At 46.8% G+C, this 26,952-nt stretch overlaps 1 protein-coding gene and 1 long non-coding RNA gene across 5 annotated transcripts in view; one reads left to right on the forward strand and one right to left on the reverse strand.

Moving 5' to 3' along the window:
• The window catches only part of SVOPL (SVOP like), a 127,841-nt gene that overhangs the window by 7,939 nt on the left and 92,950 nt on the right, over nucleotides 1-26,952 (forward strand). For 3 of the 4 annotated variants that reach the window (XM_035254645.3, XM_035254647.3, XM_078342116.1), the window contains exons 2-5: nucleotides 9,091-9,206; nucleotides 9,692-9,783; nucleotides 15,152-15,250; nucleotides 26,572-26,643. In XM_035254645.3, the coding sequence (XP_035110536.2) occupies nucleotides 9,125-9,206; nucleotides 9,692-9,783; nucleotides 15,152-15,250; nucleotides 26,572-26,643 (345 nt within the window). In that variant the 5' untranslated portion in view covers nucleotides 9,091-9,124. The remainder of the gene's footprint in view (nucleotides 1-9,090; nucleotides 9,207-9,691; nucleotides 9,784-15,151; nucleotides 15,251-26,571; nucleotides 26,644-26,952) is intronic. The other variant, XM_035254646.3, reaches the window with a different exon arrangement.
• Nucleotides 9,745-16,160, reverse strand: LOC128928456 (uncharacterized). The gene is made up of 3 exons (XR_013523770.1): nucleotides 16,086-16,160; nucleotides 11,615-11,884; nucleotides 9,745-9,823 (listed from the first exon to the last, which is right to left on the reverse strand). It is a non-coding gene; the product is annotated as an uncharacterized LOC128928456 (long non-coding RNA).

Consider the following 26,952-nt stretch of genomic DNA (forward strand, 5'->3'; position numbering starts at 1 on the left):
TTTGTGACCCAGAAAATCCTATTTGAAATCTGCCATCTATTGTGGGCTTTGTAAAATGACACATCACTGGACACAATCCTGCAATTACGCTAAGGCTTGTCACACGGACACCAGTATTAAAACTTTTCAGCATTGGCCCGGTATGGTGGCTCACACCTGTAATCCCAGCATTTTGGGAGGCCAAGGTGGGCGGATCACCTGAGGTCAGGAGTTTGAGACAAGCCTGGCCAACATGGCCAAACCCAATCTCTACTAAAAATACAAAAAATTCGTAGGGCATGGTGGCTGGCACCTGTAATTTCAGTTACTCGGGAGATTGAGGCACAAAAATTGCTTGAACCCAGGAAGTGGAGTTTGCAGTGAGGGAGATAGCACCATTGCACCCCAGACTGGGCAAGAAGAGCGAAACCCCATTTCAAAAAAACTAAACTAAATTTTAAAACTGATGCTGGCTGGGTGCAGCGGCTCATGCCTATAACATCAGCACTTTGGGAGGCCGAGGCGGGTGAACCACCTGAGGTCAAGAGTTTGAGATCAGCCTGATCAACATGAAGAAACCCTATCTCCACCAAAAATAAGAAAATTGGGCTGGGCGCGGTGGCTCATGCCTGTATTCCCAGCACTTTGGGAGGCCGAGGAGGGTGGATCACTTGAGGTCAGGAGTTTGAGACCAGCTTGGCCAACATGACAAAACCCATCTCTACTAAAAATACAAAACTTAGCTGGGTATGGTGATGTAATACATGCCTGTAACCCCAGCTACTTGGGAGGCTGAGACAGGAGAATTGCTTGAACCTGGGAGGCGGAGGTTGCAGTGAGCCAGGAACACGCCATTGCACTCCAGCTTGGGCAACAAGAGCAAAACTCTATCTCAAAAAAATTTGTTTAAGCATCCTAGAGTAGGAAGTGATATCTTGTGGTTTTGATTTGCATTTCCCTAATGACCAATGATGTTGAGTCTCTTTTCATGTGCTCATTGGCCATTTGCATATCTTCTTTGTAGATGCCTCTATTAAAATCATTGCCCATTTAAGTAATTAGGTTGTATTTTTATTGTTGAGCTATAAGAGTTTCTTGTATGTTCTGGTTACTACACTCTTATCAGGTATACAATTTGCAAACACTCTTCCATTCTGTGCGGTTTTTTTTTCTCCACTTTCTTGATAGTGTCTTTTGGTATACAAAAGTTTTAAATTTTTATTAAGTCCAATTTTTTGTTTGCTTTTTGGCCAGGTGTGGTAGCACTCTAGCCTTGGCAACAGAGTAAGACCCTGCCTCGAAAAATAAAAAATTAAATTAAAAATAAAAAAAAAATGTCAGGGCAGGTGCAGTGGCTCACGCCTGTAATCCCAGCACTTTGGGAGGCTGAGGTTGGTAGATCACCTGAGTCAGGAGTTTGAGATCAGCCTGACCAACATGGCAAAACCCTGTCTCTACTAAAAATATAAAAATTAGCTGGGCATGGTGGTGGGTGCTTGTAATCCCAGATACTCAGGAGGCTGAGGCAGGAGAATTGTTTGAACCCCAGAGGCAGAGGTTGCAGTGAGCCGAGATTGTGCCAGATCTCGGTGACAGAGTGAGACCCTGTCTCAAAAACAAACAAACTTTTAAGTGCTGTTAAAAAGTTTTTAAAAAGGAAAGAAGGCTGGGCATGTTGGCTCACACCTGTAATCCCAGCACTTTGGGAGGCCGAGGCGGACGGATCACCTGAGGTCATGAGTTGGAGACCAGCCAGACCAACATGGAGAAACCCCGTCTCTACTAAAAATACAAAATAGCCAGGCGTGGTGGCACATGCCTGCAATCCCAGCGACTCGGAAGGCAGGAAAATTGCTTGAACCCAGGAGGCAGAAGTTGCAGTGAGCCGAGATCACACCATTGCACTCTGGCCTGGGCAATAAGAGTGAAACTCCATCTCAATAAAAAAGGCTTCCAAATAAGGAATACCCCTCAAAAGAGTGTTTCAACAATGTCTAAAAAGGGAGCAGTAGCTTTAGAATTGTCTGTTCTTATATTCCTTAAAACTTTCAGGCTCCCAGATGGACTGAGAGATCAATTATTTTGCCTTTTCCACTATGTGTAAATAACAACCTTCCATGCTTTTTATGGTCTCCATTGAGAGAGAGGATTTCATGGATTATCTTTGAGCATTATCGATCTCTTCCCCATCTGGGAATATTTATGCCTCTGTGACAGTGTTTAAGAAAACAAAGAATATATACACTGCCGTATAATTGTCTATTGTGTTTATCTTTTGTGACCCTAGCTAGATTAAAAACTCCTATAGGGGCTCATACCTGTAATCCCAGCACTTTAGGAAGCCAAGGCGGGTGGATCGCCTGAGGTCAGAAGTTCAAGACCAGCCTGACCAACATGAAGAAACCCTGTTTCTACTAAAAATACAAAATTAGCCAGGCATTGGTGGCACATGCCTGTAATCCCAACACTTTGGGAGGCCAAGGCAGGCATATCACCTGAGGTTGGGAGTTCAAGACCAGCCTGACCAACATGGAAAAACCCTGTCTCTACTGAAAATACAAACATTAGCTGGGTATGGTGGTGGGTGTTGAGGCAGGGAGGCTGAGGCAGTAGAATCACTTGAACCTGGGAGGCGGAGGTCGTGGTGAGCTGAGATCATGCCATTGCACTCCAGCCTTGGCAACAGAGTGAAACTCTGTCTCCAGAAAAAAACAAAAACAAAAAACTCCTTAGGGCTGGAACATGTATGTCAGATCCTCCTCTGAAATCCTCCATAGGAGCTACAGAGCCAACACTTGGCAAACATTAATGACCTTGATGTGCTATTACACAGCTGTTCTCTGGCTATTTTTATGTACACCTTGGCTTAAGTTTTGTTTTGTTTTTCTAACCACTTTATTGAGAAACCAACGACATAAAAGCTGGTACATATTTAATATATACAACTTGATGAGTTTGCAGGTATCACTGTGAAACCATCACCACAATCTATGCCATAAACCTATTATCTCCAGAAGTTTCCTCTAGCCTTTTTATTTATTATTATTATTTTTTTTTGAGACAGAGTCTTGCTCTGTTGCCCAAGCTGGAGGGCAGTGGTGAGATCTCAGCTTACTGCAACCTCTGCCTCCCAGGTTTAAGTGATTCCCCTGCCTCAGCCTCACTGAACCTGGCTATTATTATTTTTGTGATAAGGACACTTATCAGAAGATCTACCTTCCTGGCAAAAGTTTAGGCGCACAATACCATATTGTTAACCATAAGCGCAACACTACAGGAAGATCTCCAGGACACATTCGTCTCGTATAGCAAACATTTTGTGTCTTTGACTAATACCTCCCTATCTCCCCTTCCCTTCAGCGCCTCAGAATGGCATCCACCATTCCAATCTCGGCTTCTGTGACTCTGGCTAGTTTAGATTCATCATGTAAATGATAGTATTCCCTCCTCCATGCCCGGCTTCTTTAACTTTATCACGTCCTCTGGGTTCATCTACAGTGTTGCAGATGGCAGGATCTCCCTCTTTTTTTTTTTGAGATGGAGTCTCACTCTGTCACTCCAGCTGGAGTGCAGTGGCACGATCTCAGTTCACTGCAACCTCTGCCTTCCGGGTTTAAGTGATTCTCCTGCCTCAGCCTCCCAAGTAGCTGGGACTATAGGTGCCCACCACCATGCCCAGCTAATTATTTGTATTTTTGGCAGAGACTGAGTTTCACCATATTGGCCAGGCTGGTCTCAAACTCTTGACCTTGTGATCCGGCTGCCTCAGCCTCCCAAAGTGCTGGGATTACACATGTGAGCCACCACGTCTGGCCAGGAACTCCCTCTTTTTTAAGCTGAATAATATTCCATTGTGGCCAGGCGTGGTGACTCACACCTGTAATCCCAACACTTTGGGAGGCCGAGGCAGGCGGATCACCTGAGGTCAGGAGTTTGAGACCAGTCTGACCAACATGGAGGAACCCCATCTGGGCAGGGTGGCACATGCCTGTAATCCCAGCTACTTGGGAGGCTGAGGCAGGAGAATCATTTGAACCCGGGAGGCAGAGGTTGCGGTGAGCCAAGATAGCACCACTGCACTCCAGCCTGGGCAACCAGAGTGAAACTCTGTCTCAAAAAAATTTCATTGCATACAGGTACCCAATTTCCTTTTCCCACACATCTGTTAACGGACATTGGGGTTGCTTTAAAGTCTGAGTATTGTGAATAACGCTACAGTGAACGTGAGTGCAGATATTTCTTCCGGATAACAGATTTCAATTCCGTTTGGATACATCCAGAGGTGGGGCTGTTGGATCATACTGGTGGTTCCATTTTAATTGTTTGAGGATGGTTCAATACTGTTTTCCATAGTGGCTGCCCCAATTTACATTCCCACCAACAGTGTACAAGGGTTCCTTTTTCTCCACATTCCCACGACACTTGTTAACTCTCTTGTTCTTTTGATAATCACCATCCTAACGAGTACAAGGTAATGTCTAACTGTGGTTTGCATCTGCATTTTTCTGAGGATTAGTGATATCCCACACCTTTACACTGGCCACTTGTACTGGCTGTCGGCCATTTGGATGTCTTCACTTGAAAACTGTCTACTCAGGTCCTTTGCCCATCATTTGAGTTTTTCGGGTTTTTGCTCAAGTTGCAGGAGGTTTTTTTGTTTTTGTTTTTGTTTTTTGAGATGGAACCTTGCTTTGTTGCCCAGGCTGCAGTGCAGTGACACAATTCTCCCATCTTAGCCTTTGAGTAGCAGGGATTACAGGCACCCACCATCATGTCCTGCTAGTTTTTGTATTTTTAGTAGAGATGGGGTTTCATCATGCTGGCCAGGCTGGTCTTGAACTCCTGACCTCAGGTGATCTGCTCTCCTCAGCTTCTCATGTACTGGGATTACAGGCGTGAGCCACCTTGTCCAGCTAGGAGTTTCTTTGCCACCCCTCTCCCCCAACCCCCACTGAGACAGTCCTACTCTGTCACCCAGGCTGGAGTGCAGTGGCACGATCTTGGCTCACTGCAACCTTTGCCTCCTGGGCTCAAGTGATTCTCCTGCCTTAGCCGCCCGCATAGTTGGGATTACAGGCATGTGCCACCACGCCTGGCTAATTTTTGTATTTTTAGTAGAGATGGGGTTTCACTATGTTGGCCAGGATGGTTAGGAACTCCTGCCCTTGTGATCTGCCAGCCTTGGCCTTCCAAAGTGCTGGGATTACAGACGTGAGCCACTGCACCCAGCCACACACTGTCGTTTTATTTAAAATTTTTTAATCGTTGATTTGTTTGAATGAACATCCAAACAATCCACTTTTGGTTTGCTGCGTCTGTTTGATTTTAGTCTACGGGTTCCCCTTTCCTCTTTTCTCCTTTCCATGTATGTAATGAAGAAACCGGGTCATTTATCTTACACAGCTTCCCACGTTCTGCATTTTCCTTGTTGCATCCACATTGTGTTATTTAACACGTTTCTTCATTTCCCGTGTAAAGTGCTAGCTAGAGCTAGATTCTTGATTTGATTCAGGTTCAATTCCTTTTTTTTTTTTTTTTTTTGAGATGGAGTCTCTCTGTCACCCAGGCTGGAGTGCAGTGGCGCAATCTCATTTCACTGCGACCTCCACCTCCCGGGTTCAAGCAATTCCCCCGCCTTAGCCTTCTGAGTAACTGGGACTACGGGTGCGTGCCACCACTCCTGTCCTCAACTTCTCTTTATCACAGGTGATGTTGTATATGTCTTCCTGTTGCATCTCATTAGGAGCCAATGCAATCAGCCTGTCTCTATTTCCATGGCATTACAATTTTTCAGTGGGTTCAGGTGTTATCAGCTGTATCCCTCTCCTAGCAAAGTTCGCCATCAGCCTTTCATCTAATAGTTTATCAGCCACTGATGATTGTTGCCTGGATCCATTATTTTTTAGAAGGTACAAAACAGTGATAATTGAATTTCATCCTTTTATTTTTGAGACGGAGTTTCGCTCTTGTTACCCAGGCTGGAGTGCAATGGCACGATCTCGGCTCACCGCAACCTCCGCCTCCTGGGTTCAGGCAATTCTCCTGCCTCAGCCTCCTGAGTAGCTGGGATTACAGGCATGCGCCACTGTGCCCAGCTAATTTTTTGTATTTTTAGTAGAGATGGGGTTTTACCATGTTGACCAGGATGGTCTCGATCTCTTGACCTTGTGATCCACCCTCCTCGGCCTCCCAAAGTGCTGGGATTACAGGCGTGAGCCACGGCGCCCGGCCCGAATTCCATCCCTTTTTCTGCATATGTTAGCTTTATTATTCACAAATAATTCTCTTTCATCAACTGGCTACCCTGATGTACAATCTGCACACAAAAGTCAAGATATTTACTAGTTTTCAGAATGGGTTTGTTTCTGACCATTCTCCAGAGGTGATCAGTGAGGTCTTCACTTTAGTATTACTGTAAACATGGATTTTAACCACTTTAATGTGTTTCAATTCTTTGCAGTCATTTGCCATTTTGATGTTCACATTGTCCCATCTTTGGCCAGTGGGAGCCTTTTCAATTTCAATTTTTTTTTTTTTTGAGACAGAGTCTCACTCTGTCACCCAGATTGGAGTGCAGTGGCCCGATCTTGGCTCACTGCAACCTCTGCCTCCTGGGTTCAAGCAATTCTCGTGCCTCAGCCTCCCGAGTAGCTGGGACCACAGGTGTGCAACACCACACCTGGGTAATTTTTGTATTCTAGTAGAGATGGGGTTTCACCGTGTTGTCCAGACTGGTCTCAAACTCCTGGCCTCAAGTGATCCTCCTCTCTCGGTCTCCCAAAGTGCTGGTATTACAGGGATGAGCTACCACGCCTGGCCCTTAATTTTAATTTTGTAACCTTTCATTGCAACCCCACGGTCTTTGATATTGCCCATACTATGCAGCCTACAGCAAGATGCCCCAGGCTCAGTTTGTACATTTTCTGTCCCCAAGCCAGAATCAGCCATTTACCTAAGGTGCCTGGATTTGTTTATATTTATTTATTATATATGTATAATACATATGTGATACGATAATATCATATCTCTATTTCCAGTTCAAAATTAGGATTATAGGCTGGGCACAGTGGCTCACGCCTGTAATCCCAGCACTTTGGGAGGTCAAGGCGGGTGGATCACGAAGTCAGGATATCGAGACCAACCATGCCAACATGGTGAAACCCCATTTCTACTAAATACAAAAAGTTAGCTGGGCGTGGTTGTGCCTTCCTGTAGTCTCAGCTCTGTGGGAGGCTGAGGCAGGGGAATCACTTGAACCTGGGAGGCAGAGATTGCAGTGAGCCAAGATTGCACCACTGCACTCCAGCCTGGGCGAAAGAGCAAGACTCTGTCTCAAAAAAAAAAAATTAGGATTATAAATGTTTTACATAGCAAATTCGATTTTATATTTATGTTTTTCCTCAATGATGAAAATCTGGGTTCCTAACAGTATTAACATAATTACTTTATTCTAAATATGTGCTAATACACAATGATACCAATATTACTAACAACATCATTAGGAAGGATAGTTTAGGATTTCTGTTTATCCCACGAGGAGTGTGTAATTAAATTATCATGTCTTAAAGTCATGTTAAAAAAAGTCTGTGTGGTTAAGCTGCTGACTTGATACCCATCTTTCCTTGTCTTAGTTTTCTTTTGGCTTTTAGAGTTAAGAACCTTTTCAGGGTTAAATGCAAAAGGATGAGGTAAAAAGCAGCAGCCAGGTGTGGCGGCTCACGCCTGTAATCCCAGCACTTGAGAGGCTGAGGCTGGCGGATCACAAGTTCAGGAGATTAAGACCATCTTGGCTAACACGGTGAAACCCCATCTCTACTAAAAATACAAAAACGTAGCCGGGCTTAGTGGCAAGTGCCTGTTGTCCCAGATACTCAGGAGGCTGAGGCAGGAGAATCGCTTGAACCCGGGAGGCAGAGATTGCGCCACTGCACTCCAGCCTGGGTGACAGAGCAAGACTCTGTCTCCAAAAATAAATAAAACTTAAAAAAAAGCACTTCATGGGTTTCTGTCAGAATTAAATGACAATGGCATGCACAAAACACTGGAAACAGGGTCTGCCAGAGTGGAAAGTGCTGCTATTGCGATTGCTTTCCTGTAGCAAAGCCATGTTTCCTCCCACTCAGAGGATGCTATTGGTTAAATTGCCACGACCTGCCTCTGGCCCCAGACTCAGGGTTAGCTACTGGCCTCAGAGTCCTGATTGTCTAATTTGGACTTTTAATTTAGCTTGATTATCTAATTTAGCATTTTAGTCTCTGTCTTTCTCAGGTTCCTTACATGCCACACAGTGATAAATGATAATACCTCACAGATCTTCTGTGAAGATAAGAGGGGATAATTCATGTATGTAAAGTGCTCAGGACAATGATTAGAGACAAATGCATCCCTCATATACGGTAACCATAGAAACAGCTTCCATTTATCAAGCACATCAGTTCATGCCAGGTATGCGGTACGTGCTTTCTGTGAACTAACCCATTTAATAATCATAACAACCTTGAAAGGTGGGTGCCATGATTAGTTCATCCCCATTTTAGGAAATTCATTTGAGAAAACTGAGGTGTGCAAAGGGCAAATTTCTCAAAGCCACATACCTAAAAATTAGTAGGAAGGCTGGGTGCGGTGGCTCCTGCCTGTAATCCCAGCACTTTTGGAGGCTGAGGTGGGCAGATCAACTGAGGTCAGAAGTTCAAGACCAGCCTGGAGAACATGGTGAAACTCCATCTCTACAAAAAAAAAATAAGAAAATTAGTGGGGCGTGGTGACACGTGCCTGCAATCCCAGCTACTTGAGAGGCTGAGGCACGAGAATCAGTTGAACCCAGGACGTAGAGGTTGTAGTGAGCCGAGATTGCAACCACTGCACTCCAGCCTGGGTGACAGAGCAACACTCCATCTCAATCAATCAATCAATCAATACAACGTAGCAGGGAAAAAAAGCAATAAGTTGCTTGGTTCCAGAAGCCAGGTGTGAAAGAGGATTAAAAATACATACCTCATTTGATTTTTGTGAGAGCTTCAGGAAATTGTGTGTGTGTAGTGTGCCTGGCATATACTAAGTAGCCAATAACCATTACATTTCTTTCCTTCTTCCCTCCCTTGCTTCCACCAGGTAAGCTGTTTGGGGAACTTGAGCTATTGAGAAGATGGCAACCAAGCCAAGAGCGCCCGTCACGATCCTCAGCCTTCGGAAGTTGAGCCTGGGGACTGCAGAGACACAGATTAAAGGTGAGATTATCACAGAAGTCTCCAGCTCAACCTGCTGCTTCACTTCTTACCACTGGCCCCTTGTATTAACTTTTTATAATAATGGGTTGGTGGCTTGGCGCGGTGGCTCACACCTGTAATCCCAGCACTTTGGAAGGCTAAGGCAGGTGGATCACCTGTCAGGAGTTCAGGATCAGTCTGGCCAAGATGGTGAAACCCCGTCTCTACTAAAAATACAAAAATTAGCCGGGCGTGGTGGCGGGTGCCCAGCTACTCAGGAGGCTGAGGCAGAAAATTGCTTGAACCTGGGAGGCAGAGGTTGCAGTGAGCCGAGATCCCACCACTGTACTTCAGCCTGGGTGACAGAGCAAGACTCAATCTCAAAATAATAATAATAATAATAATAATAATAATAATAATGGGTTGGCTTTCTGAAACTAAGCGATAGTCGCAATGCATTCCCTTCCCTGCAGAAGCTATTTCTTCTACTTGCCTTTCGTTGTTAGAGCCAAAGATGTTCACCGTGGAAGACGCAGTGGAGACCATTGGCTTCGGACGTTTCCACATTGCTCTCTTTCTGATCATGGGCAGCACTGGGGTGAGTACTCCTTGCAGATGTGGACAAAAAGAGTCAAACTCTGTAAAATAATTGAAGAGAGTTGTTCTGAGCCAAATATGAGTGATCATGGCCTGTGACATGGCCCTTAAGAGGTCCTGAGAACATGTGCCCACGGTGGATGGGTGCAGTTTAGGGAGGCAGGAGACATCAATCAAATACATTTAAGAAATGCATTGGTTTAATCTAGAAAGGCAGGACAATTCTAATTCAAAACAGCTGAGTGGGAAGAGGGAAGCTTCCAGGCTATCGGTAAATTTAAATATTTTCTGGTTGACAATTGGTTGAGTTTGTCTAAAGACCTGGGATCGATAGAAAGGAAATGTTTGGGTTAAGATAAAAGATTGTGGCCGCACGTGGTGGCTCATGCCTGTAATCCCAGCACTTAGGGAGGCCGAGGTGGGTGGATCACCTGAGGTCAGGAGTTTGAGACCAGCCTGGCCATCATGATAAAACCCTGTTTTGTTTTGTTTTAGACTGAGTCCCACTCTTGTCACCCAGGATGGAGGGCAATGTCATGATCTCAGCTCACTGCAACCTCTGTCTCCTGCATTCAAGCAATTCTCCTGCCCCAGCCTCCCGAGCAGCTGGGATTACAGGTGCCTGCCACCACGCTCGGCTACTTTTTTTTCTTTTTTCTTTTGTATTTTTAGTAGAGTTGGGGTTTCACCAGGTTGGCCAAGCTGGTCTGGAACTCCTGATGTCGTGATCCAACCATCTTGGCCTCCCAAAGTGCTGAGATTACAGGCGTGAGCCACTGCACCCAGCTGAAACTCTGTCTTTACTAAAAAATACAAAAATTAGCTGGGCATGGTGGCGGGCACCTGTAATCCCAGCTACTCAGGAGGCTGAAGCAGGAGAATCGCTTGAACTCAGGAGGCAGAGGTTGCAGTGAGCTGAGATTGCACCACTGCACTCCAGCCTGAATAACAGAGCGAGACTGTGTCTCAAAAAAAAAAATAATCAAATAAAATAAAGATTGTGGAGACCAAGGTTCTTTTGAAGTCTTATAGTGGCTGCCCTTAGGGACAATAGATGGCAATTATTTCCTATTCAGACTTTTAAAAGGTGCCAGACTTTTAGTTAATCTCTTCAGGATTGCGAGGGCCTGGAAGAAAATGATCTAGCTATGTTAATAAAGATTCTTTACAGATGCGCATTTTCCCCCACAAAGAACAGCTTTGCGGGGCCATTTCAAAATATGGCAAAGAGATACGTCTTGGGGTAAAATATTTGACTTAATTTCTTTTTCACATAATGTTATGCCTGAGTCAGATCAGAAAGTAAGTCACGATATTTAGAGTTAATAAAACCCATCTGATGAGAATGTGTGGGTTGTAGGGCATGACTCCCCAGGCCCCTTAGACAGGAATTTGAGCAAGATAAAAACAATCAGAGCTGTCCTCAGAGATGACGTGAGCCTTCAAAACTAACAGGCTTGAACGCAGAGTCTCTCTTCTGCTGACCTCTGGCTCTGGGCTCTCCAGTCCGGGGATGTGGGAGGAAGGGTGGGTAGAGATGAGAAAAAGCAGGAACCCCAACAGGTGGGTCATCCAAAAATCACTTTCCTTCACCTTTGGCAGGTGTCGTATAAGCAAGTGAGCATTTGTATCTATGTTTTGGGAATTCAATACTCATTTTAAAAATGATATAAATGGAGGTACTGGGAAGAAAGGAGAAAACTGGTATTATTTTATGTAAAATCAAACACATGGCTCTCAAACATTTTGTGTGGAAGAATCACCAGAGACACCTGCTGTAATTACACATTTTCAGATCCTTTCAGAGGCACTGACGAAGGTTTGTTATTTACCATTAGGGTTTGAATGTGTCCCTTCCAAAACCCAGGTGATGTCAATGAGATTGTTAAGAGGTGGGGCCTTTAAGAGGTGATGAGACCACGTGGACTCCTCCCTCGTGAATGGGATCAAGGCCCTTATAAAAGAGGCTTCGCGCAACAGCAGTGTCAGCTTCTTTGTGTTTCTCTCCCGCGACCTCAGTCATTCCTCTGCTGCGGAGGGAGCATCCCTCTCCGGGCAGTGGAACCTGCTGGCACTTTGATCTCGGCTCCCAGCCTGCAGAACTGTGAGAAAATACATTTAGATTCCTTATAAATTGCCCGGTCTCGGGCATTTTGTGATAGCAGCACAAATGACTAAGATATAGGCATGTGCAATTTTGAGGAAAGAAGAATGACAGCTTTACCCAGAGGTTTTCACAGCAGTGGTGATGTCTGAGAGCCCAGGCCACTACTCCCGCTTCCTCCTTTAGGAGATAAGGTGAGAAAATGTTAAGAACCAGGTGTGGTGGCTCATGCCTGTAATCCCAGCACTTTGGGAGGCCAAGGTGGGCAAATCACTTGAGGTCAGGAGTTGGAGACCAGCCTGGCCAACATGGTGAAACCCCTGCTCTCCTAAAAATACAAAATTCAGCCAGGTGGTGGCGCGCACCTGTAATCCCAGCTACTTGGGAGGCTGAGGCAGGAGAATTGCTTGAACCTGGGAGGCAGAGGTTGCAGTGAGCTGAGATCATGCCACCGCTCTCCAGCCTGGGTGACAGAGCAAGACTCCATCTGGGGGTGGAACAGCGGGAACAAAACAAAATTTCTTGCCCAGATACATAATGACAATCAGACGGAATGGAAAATCAAAGACAGGGGGTCAGCCCAACAATGGTGTTGGACTGGAGGGTAAAAATGCAAAGGAGGGAGATAAGTGAGAAAATGCTAGAGAGCTCTGACCCTTCCGAAGCAGGTAAAGGTTACAAGAAAGGGTTGTGTGGGCCTGGCGTGGTGGTTCACGCCTCTAATCTCAGCACTTTGGGAGGCCGAGGCAGGCAGATAACCTGAAGTCAGGAGTTCGAGACCATTTGACCAACATGGGGAAACCTCATCTCTACTAAAAATACAAAAAAAAATCAGCCAGGTGTGGTGGCGTGTGCTTGTAATCCCAGCTTCTTGGGAGGCAGAGACTGGAGAATTGCTTGAACCTGGGAGGTGAGGTTGCAGCGAGCTGAGATTGTGCCACTATACTCCAGGCTGGGTGACAGAGCAAGACTGTCTCAAAAAACAGAAAAAAGGTGGTGGGGGGTCATGTGATCTGGAGGTAGCCATGTGAATTTGACTCATCTTTCAGAAGTATTGCGTTCTCAGGCAACAGTCTATTTCTTTTCCTTTTTTTTTTTTTTTTTTAAGATGGGGTCTAGCTGTGTTGCCCAGGCTGGAGTGCAGTAGTGTGATCTCAGCTCACTGCAATCTCCACCTCCCAGGCTCAAGCGATTCTCCTTCCTCCTTCCTGTAGCTGGGATTACAGGTGTGTGCCACCACAACTGGCTAATTTTCATATTTTTAGTAGAGACAGGTTTTCACCATGTTGGCCAGGCTGGTCTTGAACTCCTGACTCCAAGTGGTCCGTCCTCCTCCGCCTCCCAAAGTGCTGGGATTACAGGCGTGAACCACCTCGCCTGGCCAGTACTGGTTGCTTTTAAGACCTTCTCTGAGGTCGAGATTGAAGCTCCTCTGCACTCCACCCTGGTTCCCTGCCTGGTCCATTTCCCCTAAGGCTACTATAGCAGAATGGGGCAGAGTTTTACTCCGTATTAGTTTATTTCCTTCTAGAATCCTTTAGAGAAGTGGCATCCTGATTAATATGGATCCAGCTGTTCTGTATTACTGAAGGAAGATGAGTTTACTAAATCAAACATTCTTCTGAGATTATTAGCCTTATTTTTATACAGGGTCTTGCTCTGTCACCCAGGCTGGAGTGCAGTGGTACAAGCTCAGCTCACTGCAACCTCCACCTCCTAGGTACAAGTGATTGTCACCCTCTCGAGTAGGTGTTCGTCACCACGCCCTTCTAATTTTTGTATTTTTAGTAGCGATGGGCTTTCACCATGTTAGCCAGGCTGGTCTTGAACTCCTGGCCTCAAGTGATCAGCCCACCTCAGCTTTCCAAAGTGCTAAGATTAGACATGAGCCACCAGGCCAGACTCTTCTGAGATAATTATATTCTCTTACTTCCGACACTTTTTGAACTGAAACTTGCCGGCTGGCCATCTGAACTCTGGACATGACTATAACGCTCTCCGTGGAGAGACAGTCACTCTAATATGTGTACTTCAAAGTCCCATACACTAGAGCTGACATAATTCCCCCTTTTTCATCCCAGATCCCCAAGTTATATAAGTATAAACATTATTATAATAACCCATGCAGATATCCTATCAATGTTATCAACAAAACGTGTCCCAAACAAATTCCTTTTCTCCTTTAGTTTCCTTTTCCTCCTCCTGATAACCTTGTTCCTGTCACTGGTGTCCGTTTTCTTCCCTTCCACCAGGCACAAAAGCTCCGTTGTCATTCGTGATCCTGTACCTAACTTTCATAGTCTGTTTCTAATTATTCCTTCAATTCTTTTCTAGCATCTCCTTCCTTTGAGAGACAAACCTATCCTATAGCAGATTGCAAGATATGGATTGAGGATGATACTCTAACTTTGTATTGAAAGAAAGATTTAGTAGCACATGCTACACTGTTTGCTAAATAGACATTTTCGTGGGCTGAGCTCAGTGGCTTATACCTGTAATCCCAGCACACTGGGAGGCCAAAGTGGAAGGATCACTTGAGCCTAGGAGTTTGAGACCAGCCTGGGCAACATAGTGAGGTCCTGTCTTTTATTTTTTTAAAGACACTTTCCTGCTGATGAACTCATACTATTTTGTGCTCATTGCTTTATTTTCTAGCTTTCATGAATCTTACTGTCCCAGCTTCTTGATCAGAGACTTTCTCAAAAATCCTATTTTTTTTTTTTTTTAAAAGATGGGGTTTCACCATGTTGGTCAGGCTGGTCTTGAACTCCCAACCTCAGGTGATCTGCCTGCCTTGGCCTCCAAAGTGCTTGGATTACAGGCGTGAGTCACCATGCCCTGCCTCAAAAGTCCATTTGTAAGATACATGCCCTGCAACCGTCAGGAACATGAGTACAAAACAACAAAGTTAGATGCTGCTGCCTCCGGTTAGCTGGTTTCACCCCTTAGCAGTGGGAGTGGCCTTCACATAGCTCCCTCATAGGGCTACCATGCAAATGCATTGCTCAGCAAAATCATCAGTGAATACATGTCACAAATCTTTGGGAACTCTCAAATTGTTCAAACCGTAAAGGTCACATCCATGACAGCTGAAGTTCTATAGTTCCTTATCCAACTAGCAGCGCTGTGTGGGTACACAATAGGTGCTCTCTAAGTGGGGAAGGCCGAAGGGGATAGGACTAGGTAGGATGACGAACAGGCAGGCCTGGGATGAAGTGATGACAAGCCGGCGCTTAGACATGGCATTGTGTCCCTCCTCTTTAAGGTGGTTGAGGCCATGGAGATCATGTTGATAGCTGTTGTGTCTCCTGTCATCCGCTGTGAGTGGCAACTGGAGAACTGGCAGGTGGCATTAGTAACCACGGTAAGTACCTGCCTCCTGTGCTTTTGGGTTCTTGAGGGCCTAGGCTTCCTTTCCTCCATCCTAAAGGCTGAGAGCCAAAGGGTATCTCAACCCTTGATATGTTGGCTTCCAAAACAAGGGTTTGCAGGCTGAACCCCTCATTCAATGTCTTCCTCGCCTTGTTTTCTTTTTCTAGTGTGTGTAAACTTGAACTCCTTACTATCCAGATGAGAGATGCAAATCAGAAAGTGATCCCTAAGTCATGGGTTAGTCACAGGTTAAATCGGATCACTCCTTCAACTTTCCTCAAAGACCATGAAGAGTAGCCTTACGGGCCAGGCGTGGTGGCTTATGCTTGTAAACTTGTAATCCCAGCACTTTGGGAGGCTGAGGCAGACGGATCACAAGGTTAGGAGATCAAGACCATCTTGGCTAAGATGGTGAAACCCGTCTCTACTAAAAGTACAAGAAATTAGCTGGGCATGGTGGCACATGCCTGTAGTCAGATACTCGGGAGGCTGAGGCAGAATTGCTTGAACCCAGGAGGCAGAGGTTGTGATGAGCCGACATCATGCCATTGCACTCCAGCCTGGGCGACAGAGTGAGACTCTGTCTAAAAAAAAAAAAAAGAGAAAAAAAGAATAGCCTTATGGGCTTGGTATGGTGGCTCATGCCTGTAATCCAGCATTTTGGGAGGCTGAGGCCGGCAGATCACCTGAGGTCAGGAGTTTGAGACCAGCCTGACCAACTTGATGAAACCCCATCTCTATTAAAAATGCAAAAATTAGCTGGGCATGGTGGTGGGCACCTGTAATCCCTGCCACTTGGAAGACTGAGACAGGAGAATTGCTTGCACCTGGGAGAAGGAGGTTGCAGTGAGGCGAGATCATGCCGTTGGACTCTAGCCTGGGTGACGAGTGAAACTCATCTGAAAAAAGAAAAAACAGTAGCCTTATAAGTTGCACATCGGGTTTTGCTAGAAAATGGAATTGAAGGCCAGGCACGGTGGGTGGCTCATGCCTGTAATCTCAGCACTTTGGGAGGCTGAGCTGGGCAGATCACGAGATCAGGTGATCTAGACCATCCTGGTTAACAGGGTGAAACCCTGTCTCTACTAAAAATACAAAAAAAAAAAAAAAAAGGCATGGTGGCACGCACCTCTAGTCCTAAGCTACTCAGGAGGCTGAGGCAGGAGAATTGCTTGAACCCAGGAGGCAGAGGTTGTGATGAGCCGAGATCATGCCACTGCATTCCAACCTGGGCAACAGAGCCAGACTGTTTAAAAAAAAAAAAAAAAATGGAATTGAAGATATGTATCATTCTTTCAGAAAGCATTTATTAAGTACCAGTTAAGTGCCAGTGGACACTGTATGCATGACTGCTGGGACGACTACAAGCAATATCACATTGTTTAAATAGTCAGAGGCAGTGCTGAGAGGTGAACCTGCAGAGATGAGCAGGGCCAGAAACACCCCACCTGCTGAGCGTAAATTCCATTCTATAGCCACTGCTCCCCAACATTGGGCCAAACACATATAAGCCTTCCATCCAAAATATGTGACACAAGGCTGGGAGCAGTGGCCCACAGCTGTAATCCCAGCACTTTGGGAGGCCAATGTGGGCGGATCACTTGAGGTTGGAAGTTCAAGACCAGCCTGACCAACATGGAGAAGCCCCATCTCTACTAAAAGTATAAAATTAGCCAGACATGGTGGCACATGCCTGTAGTTCCAGCTACTCGGGAGGCTGAGGCAGGAGCATAGATTGAACCCTGGAGGAGGCAGAGGTTGTGGTGAACCGAGATCGTACCACACTCTAGCCTGGGCAACAAGAGCGAAACGCCATCTGAAAGCAAACAAACAAAAATGTGATACAAATACATATGACAGTTTTTCAGATGGCCATTTTTTTGTAATGAAAATCAATATAATAGCAATACTGACTTTATAGTCATATATTTCTAATTAGATGGATATGAAAGTACACCTTCTATCGCAGAGTTTTGCAAAATCTATTTTTAATATTAAAAGAGGCTCCTGATGTGTAAGCATGTTGGAAGCCGCACTGGAGGGTGGGAATGTAATATTGGGGTACAGGGGTTCAGGGTGCCCTCAGCTCCCCTGAGAGGACGTTTTTCCAGGTTCTTTGTCTCCTGCCCTCTCAAGAATGAGAGAGGGGACCACGGCGCAGTGAGCAGTAAATGCCGGTATCAAAAATGTTTGTAGAAAGTGATTTATTTAAAGAGAGGGAAACAGGAGAAGGAGAGAGAAAGGAACAGCTAACTCTCACAGGGAGTGAGAGACTCCAGAAAGATGGAATCCAGGAGAGGAAAGCAGCCTCCACACTAAGTGGAAGGGAACAGAGAGAGATGGAGTTTAGGAGGGGAAGACAGACTCCAGAGGGAAAATCCAGGGTAGAGAAAAACAGCTTCCATGAGAGTGTGCGTGGAAGGGAATCCAAACATGGAGTCTGAAGGGGTGTGGAAGAAGAGGACTTTTAACCTGGGAGGAACCCCACTTTCTCTCAGACCCGTGGCCAATGAAAGGAGTTCCTTAGAACTTCTGCTGGAGTGATTGTTAGTTTCTTCCCACCCCCGCTAAATTTAAACAAACTTAGATCTCCTGGACGGAGACAGATGGGAGGGGGGACAGATGGGAGGGGGGACAGATGGGAGGGGGGACAGATGGGAGGGGGGACAGATGGCACAGGGAAGTTCTTGCCCTAGAAACTATGCCCCCCTGTGGACCCGGTAAGAGAATACATTCCCTCAGGACGCCATGAAGGCTTTAAGGAAGGATGCGGTCAGTTTTCTAAGAACTCCAAGGAGATGAAGCTGCGGGGTAGAAGGCCAGTGAGGGTATAACTGCAGTCGGCTTCGTCTTTCCCGGTGCACAGATAGAGACAACTTCTCAAGCCAGGGAACTGCAATAAAGTGTTTCATACACATAGGGCTGGCTAAACCAGAGGCCAGAGTTTTATTACTACTTATGTCAGCCTTCCTGAAAAGTTGGAGACAAGGGTTTTTTAACGATAGTCTGGTGGGCAGGAGGCTAGGGAATGGCTATTGCTGACTGGTTGGGAATGCAATCATAGCAGTGCTGGGATTATAGGCTTGAGCCACTGCGCCCGGCCATCCTGGTCAACATGGTGAAACCCCATCTCTACTAAAAATACAAAAAATTAGCTGGGCATGGTGCCTGTAATCCCAGCTACTCAGGAGGTTGAGGCAGGAGAATTGCCTGAACCCAGGAGGCGGTGAGCCGAGATGGCGCCATTGCACTCCAGCCTGGGTAACAAGAGCGAAACTCCGTCTCAAAAAAGAAAAGAAAAGAAAAGAAAATGGATCTTGTATGCTGAGTCTGCTTTTGGGGAGGGGGATACAGGGCCAGTTGAGTCAGGAAGTCATGGGTCCAGGTGGAGTCATCCTGTCATTAAAAACGCAAAAGTCTGAAAAGATGTCTCAAGAGGCCAATCTTAGGTTCTACAATAGTGATATTGTAGTGATATTTTACAGGAGTAATTGGGGAAGTTGCAAATCTTGTGACTTTCAGAATGAAGGTTGTAAAGGGGCTGGTAATCTTTTAACTAAGCCTGCATCTTAACAGAATTCAGGCCCCTCTCATAATCCTAAGCTAGTGGCCTTTTATTACTTCTATAAAGATGTTTTAGTTTTGGGAAGAGCTATTATCATCTAAACTATTTCTTCCAAAGTTAGTTTGGCCCATGCCCAGGAATGACCAAGGACAGTTTGGAAGTTAAAGGCTAAAATAATTTGTTTAGGTCAGATCTCGTTCACTGTCACAATTGCTCACTGTTAGAAGTTTTGCAAAGATTTGCAACCAGCAGGTGAGGAGAGAAAGGTTGATTTATTTGGGTATTGAAGCTGGTTTTAATGAAGACAGGACTTTGTAGGTGCCAAGGGAAGACTTCTCTTCACCTTCCAAAGGTTCCTTAAAAAATCAATGGACAGAAGGTAGATTCATGGGAACAAGGCATACAAAATTTTATTTTGATGGGCATAGCAGGGAGGAATCACAAGAGTGATCACCAATAACACAGTGCGATACAGGAACATATACAGCCTTTTTCACAGGGGAGGAGGATGGTGGGCAGAGATTCTTCAGAGGGGCAGTAAGTCATTAGGGAGAATGGATGGACCAGGGAGGTGAGGGGTGGAGTTGCAGAGGAACAAAGGTTGTTATGCAGATGAATCCTCCAAGTGATCTCTGGGAGCTGCCCTCAGATGACCAGGTAGGAAGTCTGGGGCAAGGTAATACCCCCAGCCCCTTCTCTTTTTTGGTAGCTGATCTTTCTTGGTAATTTGACATGATCCTTAGGGAGTGGGTTTAGGACAATTGCTTTTCTGTTTGTTTTTGGAAACAGAGTCTCCCTCTGTTGCCCAGGTTAGAATGCGGTGACGTGATCACAGCTCATCACAGCTTTGAACTCCTGGGTTTAAAGAATCCTCTCACCTGCCCGGCATAGTGGCTTACAGCTGTTATCCCAGCACTATGGGAGGCCGAGGTAGGCAGATCACCTGAGGTGGGGAGTTCGAGACCCGCCTTACCAACATGGAGAAATCTAAAACTATACAAATTAGCGGGGTGTGGTGGCACATGCCTATAATCCCAGCTGCTCAGCAGGCTGAGAACCTGGGAGGCAGAGGTCGAGGTGAGCTGAGATAGTGCCATTGCACTCCAGCCTGGGCAACAAGAGCAAAACTCCATCTCAAAAAATAATATAAATAAATAAATAGATAGATAGATAATCCTCAACCTCCTGAGTAGCTGGGACGTGGGTCACCACACCTGGCTAATTTGAAGAGGCTGGTCTCTAACTCCTGGCCTCAAGGGATCCTCCTGCCTAGGCCTCTCAAAGTGTTGGAATTACAAACTGAGTCACTGCCCCTGGCCCAGTTGCATTCCTTTTGGAACAAAGCTTCCTTGACCAGATAAGGAAATTGCCAAGAGGGTCTTCCCTGGGCCTGAGGGTGAAGGAGTGAGACAAGGTTAGAGGGCGATGATTCTGTGCAGCTGCCTCTATCCTCTCTGCATGTCAAGGTACCAGTCATTGTTGTATCGCTTTCTGAGCCCCAACAACTTAATAGAAAGAACCAGGAGCCCAGGTGCTCAAATCCTCACCAAAGGGAGTGTCCGGGAGGTAAATAGACCATGGTGGGTGGAGGATAGCAGTCAGGTGGCAGAGGCCTTGACAAATTCTGTAAGATAGAGTCTGAAACTGGTGGTGGAGAATTCCAGAAGAATTCCTCCTGCCCCCTAAACTTACAAGGCTGTGAGGAAAGGAGTAGCCCCCGAAGGTGGCAGGGTAAGGGGATTCCCTGTCACTCCCTGCCTTAAATCTTACCTGTGAATTTTAATCTTTAGGGGGTACCAGGGAAAATTCCCCCTCACTGGAGGAACTGGTTAGTTCTCTCAGATAATGGATGGTATTGCCCAATTGTGTTTTTCTGTGTTTTGGAGGCTAGGCAGTTTGGATTCCAGTTGTATGCCCAATCATAGCAGCACATCTAAAAATCTGCCCTTATTTTTATTAACATAAATTAGACACTGAGGGAAAAATCTCATTTATCTGAGGTTTATTGAGCCAGAGCTTGAGGGCATGACTGGGAAGAACGTAATAGTCCAGCAGGTCAGGTCGCTTTCCCTGACTCGGTTACAATTTTGCAGTGGTGGTTTTAAAAACCCCAGTTACAGAAACATCTGTGGCTTGAAGCAGAGGTTTCTGGGTGACTCAAGATTTATATTCTTTTTTTTTTTTTTTTTTTTTTTGAGGCAGAGGTTCATTCTTGTGGCCCAGGCTGGAGTGCAGTGGTGTGATCTCAGTTCACTTCAACCTCCACTTCCTGGGTTCAAGCGATTCTCAGGCCTCAGCCTCCTGAGTAGCTGAAAGTACAGGCGCCCGCCACCATGCCCAACTAATTTTTATAGCTTTGGTAGAGATGAGGTTTCACCATGTCGGCCAGGCTGGTCTCGAACTCCTGACCTCGATCCACCTGCCTCGGCCTCCTAAAGTGCTGGAATTATAGGCCTGAGCCATTGTGCCTAGCCTATATTCTTCTTTAAAGGACAGAGAGTATATAGGAAGCGGTGGGTAGCCAGCCAATGAGACAAATGGTTATATTTTTGTGAGATTTTAATTAGCGCCCAGTAAATCTACGTTTATATAAGATGAGGTGAACATTGGAAGAAAAGGGGAGTAAGGAAAGCATCAATTATGCAGACATCTCAGGGTAGGTGGAAGAATGATCTCATCTTCTGCACCTGGGAAGATGAGCTTGCCACCAACATTATCAGCGTGAAATCCAACAGATAGATGTTAGTTGTAGAAGCTAGACTTAGATTGAAAACCTAAGTTAAGATAGACATGTCCTTGTTTTGTAGGAGGATGTGGATCTTGAAGGTTTCAAGGCCAGCAAAGAATTTTCTGTGGGGTGAGGGGCTGGCCGATGGATGATGCTTTGACCTAAGGTTGTAAAGCAACAGCTATTCATTGGGGAAAAGGATGGCCAGTGTTACCTGACTATCTTCAGGTTTAACCTCCTCTTTGGTATAATGAGTTTGGAAGTTCCAAGATGTTTTATTTTTTCTATTATTATTATTATTTTGAGGCAGAGTTTCGCTCTTGTTACCCAGGCTGGAGTGCAATGGCGCGATCTCGGCTCACCGCAACCTCCGCCTCCTGGGTTCAGGCAATTCTCCTGCCTCAGCCTCCTGAGTAGATTGGATTACAGGCACGCGCCACCATGCCTAGCTAATTTATTGTATTTTTAATAGAGACGGGGTTTCACTATGTTGACCAGGATGGTCTCGATCTCTTGACCTCGTGATCCACCCGCCTCGGCCTCCCAAAGTGCTGGGATTACAGGTGTGAGCCACCGCACCCGGCCCTTTTCCATTATTTTTATTTTATTTTTGAGATGGAGTCTCACTCTGTCACCAGGCTGGACTGCAGTGGCACAATCTCAGCTCACTGCAACCTCCACCTGTCAAGTTCAAGTGATTCTCCTGTCTTAGCCTCCTGAGTAGCTGGGACTACAGGTGGTCACCACCACGCCTAATTTTTGTATTTTTAGTAGAGACGGGTTTTCACCATGTTGGCCAGGATGGTCTTGATCTCTTGACCTCATGATCAGGCTGCCTCGCAAAATACTGAGATTACAGGCATGAGCCACCATGTCCATCCTCATTTTCCCATTATATTTATCTTAATTCCATTTCCCTCGTTAAAACTCCTGTTGTTGTAGGGAACTGAAGTTGACCTCTTGCATCATTTATTAAACTTCTGTGGCCAGGTGTGGTGGCTCACGGCTATAATCCCAGCACTTTGGGAGGCCAAGGCAGGCGGCCTCCGTTACTTAACCTCAAGGCCCATCTTAGTTGCTAAAGGGGTGTTTATTTTAGTGTTTCAGATCATACAGAAAAATTTTAGAAATAAAACAAGGTGTTTCCTTAGACTCGTAATAAAGTGACTCAATGGGTTTCCATTTTCTCCTACGTATAAAATACAATTACAGTTTAGAAAGTGTCAACCTAAAATAACAGAGCAGTTATCCAGAGAAATGAGTTTATCTCCAAAGGAGTGATAGGGATTACAATTTGGGAATTCCTGTACCGTGGTGAACCATGGCCTGGCCGTAGGTGTACCCAGGAAGGCAAGGAAAGGCAAGAGTTTTTTAAAGGCAAAATGAGGAAGGCTATGTAAGTTATTTTGAAATGCTTGTCCTTGGCTACAAGAATCAGTAACAACAGTGGCATCAGTTCAAGGTTGAACAGGCTGGATATTGTCCTTGCAGAAGCAGTCTTTTTTTTTTTTGGCCCAGGCTGGCCTTGAATTCCTGGGCTCAAGGGATCAGTGGTCTTGTTGCAAGGCTGTGGTTTTCAAAGTCCTTGGTGCAGTTTTTGCCCTAGCCCCTCCTCTGTCGCCTATGATCCCATTTAGGTAGGGTGGCCTAACTGACTCCATTTTGGTTCTCACGGCTTTCACTAAAGCCATGCATCTAAAGATGCCAATCCTTGCATCTTTAGGGTGACTCTGTAACTTTATATTGCTTTTTGTTTTTTGGAGACGGAGTTGCGCTTTTGTTGCCCAGACTGGAGTGTAATGGCATGATCTTGGCTTACTGCAACCTCTGCCTCCTGGGTTCAGGCAATCCTCCTGCCTCAGCCTCCCAAGTAGCCGGGATTACAGGCACGCGCCACCATGCCCAGCTAATTTTTTGTATTGTTAGTAGAGATGGGGTTTCTCCATGTTGGTCAGGCTGGTGACCTCAGGTGATCTGCCTGCCTCAGCCTCCCAAAGTGCTGGGATTACAGGCGAGAGCCACCGCGCCGGCTATCCTTATTAAATATAAGGTTATTTATATTTATATTTTAACGGATCTGCACCCCGGTTGGTTTGTATATATGCACACCTTAGTTCCTTGAGAATGTTGGAGATCCAGGTGAGGCATTTGGCCTGTTTTTTTTTTTTTTTTTTTTTTTTAGTACATGATACACATGTAAATGCGATATTTACAGCTCACATTTCATTGGCTGCATTTGTGTTGTTTCCTAAGGTACCTACAGAGGCTCCTTCTGGCAGGTCCGCAGTCTCCCTCCCTGTGCCATCACAGCTCCGAAGACCTCTCTCTAAGCAACTGAACTCGCCCCAGGCGAGGCCGTTTCCTGCTCTGGGCTCCTCCTCTCCTCCTGTCTGGGCTTAGCCCGCCTGACTCTGGCCCTGTTCCTGAGCTTACTGGGAACAGTTCTGCCAACGGAAGGGCTAGGCTAATGAGTAACTTTGTCACCGTCTCCCGGGCCCCGCAACCCCGTTTTCTGAGCAGTTGTTAATTGAGGAAACTGAAGGATTGTGAGGCTATGACGGCTCTTGTGTTTTGTGAGTCAGAGTTAAGGCTGAAAAACACCTTATGTGGTGCTTAAATCAGAAACAGATGAGTCATGTTTCGTATTAAAGACAGGCACCTGCAGAAAAGAGCTGACCCTCGGGATGTGGCGAGAGTGCTGGGGGAGGAAGTAGGGGTCGAGCATGGGCGGGGGAGGGGAATGGGTGGGTGGTTGGGGGGGCTGGGTGGGGAGTAGGGGTTGAGCGCGGTGGGGGGGAGTAGGGGTGGAGAGGGGGTGTGGGAAGTAGGGGTCGAGCGCTGGGGGATGGGGAGGAGTGGTCGAGCGCGGGTTTATGGGGGAAGGGTGGGGGTAAGTGTAGAGCGCGCGGGATGTGAGAGCAGGGGGAAGGTCGAGTGCAGGGGGGGTTGAGGGGGAAGGGTCGAGGGGGTGTGTGGGGGAGGGGGCATAGGAGGAAGAGTTGGGGGAAGCCGGAGCAGCATGCGGGGGAGGGGAGAAGCGCACAAGAGAGGGTCAGGGGCATGTGCATGTCCGATGGAGGATCAGGGGCGTTAGGAGGCAAGGGTGCACCTGATGGAGGATTGGGGATGCTGGAGGATTAGGTGTGCACCCAGTGCAGGGTCAAGGATGCGCCCGATGGAGAGTTAGGGGCGCGCCCGATGGAGGGTCAGGGTGCTGGAGGGTTAGGCGCATGCCGGATAGAGGATCAGGGGTGCTGGAGGATTAGGCCTGTGTCCGGTGGAGGGTCAGGGGCGCGCCCGAATGGAGAATACAGGGTGCTGGAGGGTTAGGCGCACACCCGATAGAGGGTCAGGGACGTGTCTGTTGAAGGATTAGGGGTGCCAGAGGGTTAGGCACGCGCCAGATAGAGGATCAGGGGTGCTGGAGGATTAAGCGGGTGTCCCGTGGAGGGTCAGGGGTGAAGGATTCCGGGCGCTGGAGGGTTAGGTACACCTCTGTTGGGGGGTCAGGGTCGTGTGGAATGGAGGATCAGGGGCGCTCGAGGGTTAGGCGCGCGCGCCCGATTGGGGGTGTCAGGGTCGTGTAGAATGGAAGATCAGGGGTGCTCGAGGGTTAGGCGCGCGCCGGATGGGAGCTTAAGGGTTGTGTAGAATGGAGGATCAGGGGCGCCCGAGGGTTAGACGTGCGCCCAAATGGAGCGGGGGTCAGGGTCCCGCAGAATGGAAGGTCAGGGGCGCTCGAGGGTTAGGCGCGCGCCCGATGGGAGCTTCAGGGTCGTGGAGAATGGAGGATCAGGGGCGCCCGAGGGTTAGGTGCGCGCCCGATGGGAGCTTCAGGGTCGTGCGGAATGGAGGATCGGGGCGCTCGAGGGTTATGTGCACGCTAGGTGGGATGCGCGAGCGAAGGTTTTCTTCCGGGTGGGGAGTGGGGGATAGCGCAGAAGGGCTCAGTGGGGCGGGGACAGGGGCGGGCGGGAGAGGGCGCACCAGAAGGGGTGCCACTGAGGCTCGGGGGCGAGGGAGGGAAGGAGGGAGAGGGAGAACCGGAGACCCCGCGAGCTTACAGGTTTCTGTCTGCGCGGTCTGTCCAACAAGGCTACTGCCGTTTCCGCCATAGAAAGTGTCACGCACGTGGCCCCATCGCGGCTTTTGTCGTGCAGTAATACGTATAATGAATTTTTCATGGTTCCATGTGGGAGAAAGGCATTTGGGTCTTCCCTCTGAAGAGTGAGGGAAGGAGAAAAAAAAAAACAGAACAGCGAGCCGTTTCTGGTTTGGTTTGTTTTCCCCAGAAATGCGAGCTAACGGCATTCCTTTGATTGCCCTGGAGGCCGTCAGTCAGGGCTGCAGTGAAGCCTGAACTGCTTGAAGGCAGGAAAACAAGGAGCTCAGAGGCACAGGCAGCAGCTGACAGCTCATGCCGAGTTATAATAAATAACACCCTGGTGTCAAATCCCAGGTCCTTGAATTTTACCAGGGAACGACAGGTCATTGTGAGAACGAGCAAGGAAAAGAAGTAGGTTTGTCTTAGGACTTATATTTGTTCTGAAGAGTTTTTTAAATGAGTGATTGGATTTGGTGTTTAAATAAATGTTTGTCAAAACAAAGGGAGACTGCTTCTAGGCGTCCCAATTTGTGTGTTGAATGAGGCAGAACATGAATGGAGACTTCTAAAAATTACAGTGGAAATTCACAAGTACACATCTGAATGGAGCCGAAGCTGTCCTGTAGCAGCAGGACAGCAGCTCCGAAGACCTTGTTTCCACCTGCGGGGGAGAGGGGTGTCTCCCTCGTTAGGCGATGGAGTGATCAGCCAACAGGGAGCATAAACTCCTGCCTTTAAAATCCTGAACATGAAGTGTGTCAGTAGCAAGAAGGCGCTTTGTGAAACCCTGTTCTTTAAATTGACTCCCATTCCTCACGTATTTCTAGCCTACCTCTAGTGCAAATGGCTAATGGGGTGAAGTAACATCTTCTAAAAACGACTTGGAGAACCATTTTGTCTCACTCCCACCCGCAGATGGTGTTTTTTGGCTACATGGTCTTCAGTATCCTCTTTGGCCTCCTGGCTGACAGATACGGCCGCTGGAAGGTATGTCAGGCCTCACGGTCTCATTGGGAATTTTCTTTTGTGTATTCTTTTGGGGGCAGCCTTATCGCTATTTCTCTTCAGTAGGCATTTCCCTCCCATTACACAAGATAGAAAATGTGGCTATTTTCCTCCCTGATGTAACGTCCCAGGCTTATCTTCTGGACATCTCATTTTTCTCAGGGTACCTGTGGGCACAACTTTATCTCTGCATTCCAGGTGTGCAGTGAAAGGAAATGCAGGTATTACAGAGTTCCGAGAAATCTCTACCAAGAAGCACTAGAGGAATGAAGGCCGCTAAGTGGCTCTATC

This window comes from Callithrix jacchus, chromosome 11 (assembly GCF_049354715.1).
Source record: "Callithrix jacchus isolate 240 chromosome 11, calJac240_pri, whole genome shotgun sequence".
Lineage (NCBI taxonomy): Eukaryota > Metazoa > Chordata > Mammalia > Primates > Cebidae > Callithrix > Callithrix jacchus.